The sequence below is a fragment of the Eschrichtius robustus genome, chromosome 11, assembly GCF_028021215.1.
Source record: "Eschrichtius robustus isolate mEscRob2 chromosome 11, mEscRob2.pri, whole genome shotgun sequence".
Taxonomy (NCBI): domain Eukaryota; kingdom Metazoa; phylum Chordata; class Mammalia; order Artiodactyla; family Eschrichtiidae; genus Eschrichtius; species Eschrichtius robustus.
In genome coordinates, this window is record NC_090834.1 from 3,688,941 (window position 1) to 3,696,941 (window position 8,001).

The 8,001-nt window shown below is 53.9% G+C and overlaps 1 protein-coding gene across 5 annotated transcripts in view; it reads left to right on the plus strand.

Moving 5' to 3' along the window:
- The window catches only part of SNX19 (sorting nexin 19), a 38,539-nt gene extending 35,122 nt beyond the window's left edge, over positions 1-3,417 (plus strand). For 3 of the 5 annotated variants that reach the window (XM_068554175.1, XM_068554180.1, XM_068554178.1), the window contains 2 exons: positions 435-522; positions 1,460-3,417. In XM_068554175.1, coding sequence (XP_068410276.1) covers positions 435-522; positions 1,460-1,592 — 221 coding nt within the window. In that variant the 3' untranslated portion in view covers positions 1,593-3,417. The remainder of the gene's footprint in view (positions 1-434; positions 523-1,459) is intronic. The other 2 variants (XM_068554176.1, XM_068554177.1) reach the window with 2 other exon arrangements.
- Positions 3,418-8,001: the final 4,584 nt, after the last annotated feature.

Sequence of the window (8,001 nt, forward strand, 5' to 3'; positions counted from 1 at the left end):
AAAACAAATTCTGAAAAAGGTTTTTTCCCTTTGCTTTATGTGTTTTTTTTGGAGGGCGAGGAAGGCAGTTTGTTGCCTGTGGCTGTGCTGGGGGAAGCAGGGTGCAGTAGTGAACTCTTACCCTTGGACAGTGTTATTCACTCTTATTAACCTCTGTTCTCCAGCCTAAACTGTTGTATCAGAAGTACCTGCACTTTAGTGACGGGTTACCGGATTGTTTCTTGAGGCCCATTCTCATTTAGATACCTAAAGTTAAGAAACATTTTTCTTGGCTTTTCCCTGTTTTCTGACGATTTTAGTTCGGCTGTGTGGTTCAGAGGTGTGCCAGAAGTACCCAGTATGATTAAAGACAGCAGATATCTTGAGGAGACAAACCCCTTAGAAGCTAAAGCTTCAGCGGTGACACTGAAACCACATCTGTTTCTCCTCTTCAGATATCGTGGTAGGAATCCTTGGGGTGAACAAATGCCGGCTGAGCTGGAGTCTTGTCTTGGAGTCACTGCAGCAGCCCCTCATCAACAGGTGGGCACAGCTGAAGCCGCCTCTGGTCTGAGGCATCTCGGGTTTCTGGGTGAACAGCCTCACTGAGAGGAACGGTGCCGCAGTCTCTCCTTGCCCTGGGCCCTGGCCCCAGAGTGTGATGACCAGGTCCACGCACGCTGGGTAAAACCCACTCTGCTGGCTTCTGAGCAGGTGTCAGGTGGCCGGAAGCTGGTGGGACCAGCCACCGTTTGCATTTGGAAGAACTCGATGCAGGCCCCGACGTGAGCTACTGAAAAGGCCCTGTCAGCCCCCAGGCCTGTTCTTCCTGACACCTGCCTGCCCCTGTGAGCATCTCGAGAACAGCCCTTGGCCTGGGCAGTACTTTCAGCATGGGTCTTTGCCTGATGCGAGGTAGACAAGATGATGAGTCGGCCTCTGATAAGGGGACCAGAAATGCTGGTGCTCCCTCCTCGAATAGCACAGAGAGGTCAGTGTTCCCCTGGCTGGTGCCTTGGGATGGAATCTTCTGCACGTGTTGAGTGCTCGTCCACTCCCCCTCACCCCCCGCCCTGCAGCACCCCGTGTCTATTAACTCTCGCACCTCAAGGCTCCTGGCTTTACCTCATCACAGGTAACCTGAAAATTCTTAGTAAGTTGTTATCACAGGGATTTTTCCCTCCCGTAGAGTTCTTCAGAGCGGTGCCAATGTGCTCATGTAGCTAGCTATAAAGCAATGCGGAATTTCCTCACATCTAGTCTCAAGTACCATCTCCACCTTCACTGGGGCCACAGCCTTTGTGAGCTCAGCAGACTTTTATTTCATGGCAGAGGCTTTGTCCAGCTGTTGGTGTTTGGAGTCCACTAAGGCTATCGGTCGAGGGGAAAGGGGGAGGGAAAAGAAATGTCATAAACAGGATCTGGTGTCTCTAGACCGAGCCAGACCCTCCTCTTAAGTTGTTTTGTTCATTTGTTTCAGGCACTTGATTTACTGCCTTTGGGACATCATCCTGGAATTCTTGGATCTCAGTGCCTCTGCTGAGGAGTCCGCCGTGACCAGCTCTGCCGCAGACACCCCAGGCAGCCCCAAGAAGATGGGCATCTCCCCTTAGCCAGAGGTTATTCACCCATTTCTTCGAAGGTTAGGAAGGGAGCATTACTCTGCCACCCGGAGACCAGGCACTAGGGCTGTGCCTCTGGAACTGGGTTGTGGCTCAGAAGGCCTGGGGTCTCAGTGGCTCAGTTCTCCCCCAGCTTATACTCCATTTGTAGCAGGCGATGAGGGGGTATATGTACCAATTGCATGCATACCCGTTTCCATGCCTCTTTGGTGGTGTTTGGACTGTTGCTGGTGGGTGGATCCTGCTTCCTTTGGAAAAGGAAGCTGTGAGATAGAGGAATGAGCCCCTTTTGCCTCTCCTTTGCCCTCCTCGCTAAGGTGGTTTGCCGACAGCCTGGCCCTGTGCACACGTGTGCCTCACCCACCAGCGCACGCTCTCGGGAGACCAGGAGAAAAACCACGGCCAGATTTTCCTAGAGGAGAAGACAATCTTCTGAGTTCCCTGTTCCCACCAGGAAACTAAAAATTCATTCGGCGCCACTCTTGAAAGCCAGACCCCTGGTCCTACCTAGCTTCCCAACAGCCCCGCAAGAGGGAGGGAAACCTTTCTCAAGGCACTCCTTCCAGCACACCGGCCCCGCAGAGGGTGTCACTGCAGGCTTTCTCCCTGGGTGGCTGCACTCTTCCTGTCCCAAAGACCTCAGCGCAGACCGACAACACTTCTGGTAGATCCGTCCCACCCTCCATACCCTCTCCTGAAAGACAGCTGCACCACAGGTTTTCTTTACTAGCTTTCTAACCCCCTCCCCAAGAGCAAGTGAGTTTTGACCTTTGTGGCCTTCTCTGTCTTTCTTCAACCCAGTTGCATGGCAAGTTGCATATTCAGCCCAGAGCTGCCCAAGGGAAGGGAAGCACTTCCTCCTTGTCTGAGAATGCCCAGAGGAGTGAGGGTTCTCTCTCCGCAAGTCTCTGGCAGGGAACTTTAACTCTAAACCAAGAACATTAGCAACTTACCCAGAAACAGCTTTTTACTTCCTGTTCCTTCAGGATCTAATTAGTCTTGAAGAGCACCAGTGGTGAAAGCAAAGGCATGGCGTCCATTAGAAAGACGGACAATTCGTAGAAATTGGTGGAAGGAAAGGAGGGACAGACAGCCAGGAGGCAGGCGCTGCACGTAGGTCTCGCGCGGGGCGGGGGCGGGGGTCACTCACCCTCGTCCCTTTAGCTTGCACTTGCTGGGGAGCGCCTGCTGCCACTGAACTGGGACCCTCCGACTTGGAGGAGGGTCTCGGGGTTGGACTGGCGAGAACAGGGTGGGTCTAGGACAAGCGTCAAGGTTCTCTTAGATTAAAACGGCTCATGGGAGAAAGCTGTGAAATCTTTCTGCTTCCCCGCACCCCACCCCGGAAGGCTTTTAACCATCAAACATGTTCTGAGGTAACGGGGCTTTAGCGGTACTGTTGGTGCCTAAAGGCAAGGGGATGAACAAGGTCATGTCACTTGGTTCCTTCTGCCTTAAAAGTTGATTGCTACAGTCACTTTATGGCTCCAGAGTTCTCAGAGCCTCTCCCACCCTGGGCACTCACAGGAGAAGCCGCTCAGCATCTCTCCCTGTGGTAAGTGTCTGCGGGGTGGGGGATTGCAGGGGGTCCCACCTGACACTGCGCTGCTCCGCCACCTCCCACCACCAGGGCCAGGCTGCTCTCCCGGAGAGGTGGGGGGCAGCCCCGCGCTCTGCTACCCTTCTCTCCCCGTGCTTCGCTCTCAGGTGTACTTGCCACCTATATTGCTTTGAATCTCTGCTACTAGTTCTGGCTCAGATATGACACAAAACCAGTATACAGGCTGACACACCGTTAAACCCCTATAACTGTAAATTCTAAGCAATCTTTTGATACTTTCAGCCCAAAGAACACTTCCTTGTATTTCGTGTTCTATAAGAGACCCCACCTCCATACTCTCTGCCCCAAAAAGATCAGCTGTCTGCAGACCCTCCTTCTACCCAGAAGGGAAATAATGGATATCGTCAAGGAAATAATCAAACCCCATCTGGCTCTGAAACGACCTCCCATGTTTAGGTAGTAGGTTCAGACAAGAGAGATAAGCATTTGGGAGAGAGCCACAGGTCTCAGGAAAAGATACTCCAGCTGAGAGAGTGAGTGATGAATGAAGAATTGGACCTACACTAACCTGGAACATTCGTGATTCTCCTACCCAGCCCATTCATTTCCAACCTCCACTCGTCCTTTGCTCATGGCAGCCAAGAACAGTTGTGAGGTCCTGGGCGGAGTAAAAATATGTGTCAGCATGGTCCCTGGCTATATGAGTTAGGTTGCTTTAGACTGAAATTAAATTACTAGAAACATTTATTGTCTTCCCTCAGATCAGTACCTGAGTGGGTGAGGCCCAGGGCTTGATGGATTCAGCAACTCTGACCTCACAGAGGGCCCAGATTCTTCCCATCTTTTTGCTTTGCCCTTGTAAACATGTTAGCTCGCCCTCAGACTGCCAACTCTCATGGTTGGTGCAGTTCAGGGCATCACATTCACATATAACAATATCCATGAGAGAACGGGGGCATCTCTCCCATGTTTTCTTCTAAAGAATGAGGAAACCGTTTTCCAGAAGCCCTCCAAGATCCCTCAGCTCGTGACTCGTTGGCCAGAACTGCCCGCCCCTAAGCCAGCCCACTGACATTGAGCATGCGTGACCACGACTGGCTCATAGCGGTGTTTGTCGCCCAGGGAGGAGGTCACTTTCCAGGAAGGTTAGATACCTGAAAAAACAATTAGATGTTAGCAAGGAAGAGGCAGAGAATGGGTGTTGATAAACAGTGTCAGGTGCAGGGTCCATCCTGCCAACATCACCAAAGTCCCCGGTGCTCTAAAAATAACGAACCAGCTGAGGGTAACGTTTGCGGAAGGTGCCATGTGAAGCACTTCATGTGTGTTACCTTACGTAACCCACACATCAGCCCTGTAACGTAGTTCGACTCTGTCCCCATTTTATAAGGGAACATGAGGCACAGCGAGACGGTGACCTGCCAGTCACTTGAGGGAAATGGCAGAGCTGAGATACAAATCTTGTCAGTCTGCCCTCAAGCCCGCACACACAACCATTGTGCTAATCTGCCTTTCTTCTTACAAAGCAAAATAATACCGGTTCTCCCTTGGAAGGAGCCTGTGGTCCAGTAGACGTCTGCGGTAAAGGCCCAGGGAATACGTATTTCAGGCCGTGTGGCTCCATGGTGGTCTCCGTTGCGGCTGCGCAGCCCTCCCACTGTGGTGTGAAAGCAGCCACAGGCAGGGCGTGTTCGGGTGACAGGCTGTGTTCCCCGCGCAGAGGGCAGCCGGCTGGGTTTAGCCGTTCGCAGCCCCCTCGTCTAGCGAGAACAGTGCGTGCTGAACTTGAGCGTGTGCGTGAGTCACCTGGCGCCCTGGTGAAGGCCTAGCGAAGCGCATTCGCACGAGCTCCCCGACGTAGCCAGGGAGCGTGCAGGCCTTCAACCGCACCTCAAGTGTCGGGGCTTAGAACGGGGACGCCGCCTCCAGCTGGGTGCAGTTAACGCACCACTAAATATACAGGAAGGGCACTTAATTGAGACTGGGGAGCCAGGGAGAGCCTGAGGTGATAACATCTGAATTGACTCCTAGAGGAATAACGGGAATTAGCCGGCGCAGGAATGGGGCGGCGTCCAGGTGGAGGGAACAGTGCACCAGGTGGGTAGAGATACGGAGAGTAGTCCCCGGAATACGCATCCTGCCCGGCCTCGCTCATCTGAGGTGCCCCGAGCGGCCAGCCCCACAGGACAGATTGAATGGCGGTCCAGGGGCCCGGGGTGGCCGTGTAGCGGGTGCGGAGGTTCCGCTTCACGAGGGGAAGCCGTCCTGGAGACCGGTCTGCAGCAGTGTGAGTACTGGTAACCCTGCTGAGCCGCACGCTTAGAAGTGGTTGACACGGTAAAGGTTGCGTGTGTTTTACAGCAATCCAGAAATTTTAAAAAGCGGTTTTAAAGACAGAGCTGCGTGCGGCCCAGCACAGGGCAGCCCGGTGTGGGGAGGGAGGGGGGAGCGCCGGGGAGTCAGGCGGAGGCGGCCTGTGGGCACGAGGGCCCGGCGGGTGAGGGACCTCGGTGGGTTCCCTCTGCACGGTGGGGTCAAGGAAGAGTCCCCCTGAGAGCGCCTCTCATCTGCAGGCCTGCTAACGGCAACGGGGGGAACGGGGGGCTCGACCACAGGCGCGCGAGCGGCCCGGCCTGGTCCTGCCGCTGGGACTCGGCTCCTGCCTCAGCCCCTTCTGACCCCTTCCTCCCTGCCAGCCTGTTGCCGCTGCTGCCTGCGTATGAGGTGGTGGGGTCCTCGCCCTGCCACCTGGTCGGCTGTGAGGCTGCCATGTGGTGGGGTAACTCACCTGCCCCGAGACTCAGGTCTCGTAGAAAAAGGGGCAAAAACGTCACAACCCTCTTGGGAGTCGATTGAGATCACGTGTAAGAGCAGGCTTGCAAAGCGCCGGTGCCCCGCGGGGACGCATCGGTGCCGTTACCGGCCCCTCCTCAGCTCCTGGGGGAGCCGTGGGGCAGCCTGGCTTCCGGAGCCCCCGCCGGCCGCGCTCTGGCCGGCCTCCGCCGCCGCCGCCGCCGCCGCCGCCGCCGCCGCCGCCGCCCAGGAACCTGCCGTCGCTCCTCGCCGTCCAGCGTGCTGGAGGGAGGGGCGTTTCGGAGGGGGAGGAGGGGGAGGAGGGGAAGGTTAGCCAGCCCTGCGGGCTACAGGTGGGAGCGGGAACCGGGAAGGAGCCGTAACGGGAGGAAGGGAAACCATGAGGCTCTGCTCACTGAAGCCCCGCTGGGCGAGCTGCGCCACAGCTTGGCTCCTCTGTCTGCTTTCCACCGGGAGAGCCAGAAATCAGAGAGAACAAAGCGCTGAAGGCGGAAGGGTTTCCAGCCAGCCGACTGCGTCGCTCCTCTGCGGTGTACAGGGTGGGCAGGCTGCCACGCACAACACGCTGGGGCTCGGGGAGCCGGTGAGGGGCGGCCAGCCCACGCGGTACTCCCGCACCCCCTTCTTAGTGCACAGACACGGCAGGGAAACACGAACCCGGAAGAATGTGCCAAGCCAGAAACAAGTGCAAATCATCCTAACGTTTCCCTGCTGTGAGCCGGCAGCAGCGGGGTTGAAGCAGAGGCAGCACGAAGCGGTGGAGGAAGTTCGGGCGCCGGCGGCCCCCGGGGCACGTGCGCGGCGCTCTTCTCAGGTTCGCTGCGCCCTCCCGCCGCGTCCCGCGCCCTCCCACCTGTCTCTGGTCTGAAAGTACCTGTGAACTCGGCTTTTCTGGAAGTGCACACAAGCAAGTGATAGGATACAGAGAACTACTCCTGGCTTTGATGTCTTCACCAGCAGGGCAGAGTCTGGTTTCCCCACACATCTTGATGCTGCAGACCTCACCCAAAGGCGCTTCTCTAGGGGCCGCTGGCACACTGTTTCTGTGTGTGGAGGGCTGGAGGGGAATGAAAGAAAAGTAATAGAATCAAGATCCAAACTTAGAAAACATTTCCTAAGTGACGTTATCTACTCATTTTAATCCCAGATAGGCCTCTTTCTCACCAATGTTCGTTTAGGAAGTGCAAGCTAATTTTAGTATTAAAGTGTCATAAAGGTTAAGGAGGTAAATCTGCGGCTTATATGTAAATAATCCACACTTTGACTTTTTCTCAATTGAAGTGTAGTTGATTTACAATGTTGTGTTAGTTTCAGGTGTACAGCAAAGTGATTTGGTTATACGTATATATGTGTATATCCATTTTTTATGTTTCGATTATTTTCATTATAGTTTATTACAAGATATTTAACATAGTTCCCTGTGCTATACAGGAAACCCTTGTTTATTTTACATGTGGTCACGTGCACACTTCGACTTTTTTTTCTTCCCCATATGTTCCCTGTTACCGTTGCTCTATATTATTATGACCAATGGAGAGTGGGTCATACTTAGTTCCAGACACTTGGATTAATCAATGGGGGATAAAGACCAAGACAGATAAACACAAAAGTCTGAGATTGCAGATAAAGGCACTATCGTGACCACAGAAGCTGTGACTTCTCTGTGCTGGGTATAGCATTGTGTGGTGATCTATAAGCTCGGGGCATCAGCCCTTTTGCCTGTGCCCCTTGATTAAAGAATCATTCTGCCCCTGTAGCTGTCAGAAAGATTTACCATGATTTAGCAAAATGTCTGCATTTCATTTCATATCTTGCCATTAGGGAGGACAGACCTTATTGAGGAAAAAACCAGCCCTTTCTTCAGAGTTTATATCCTTTACAGATACATGGAGTCCAAATTCAACAAAGTGATGGCAAACCAGATTCTTTCAAGAACAGTGAGGGCAACGTTCATTAAGGCTTCATGTGTCTCTAGGAGAATCATGTGGGCTTGGTTGGCAGTAGGAGTTTTACTTGGGGACAGAA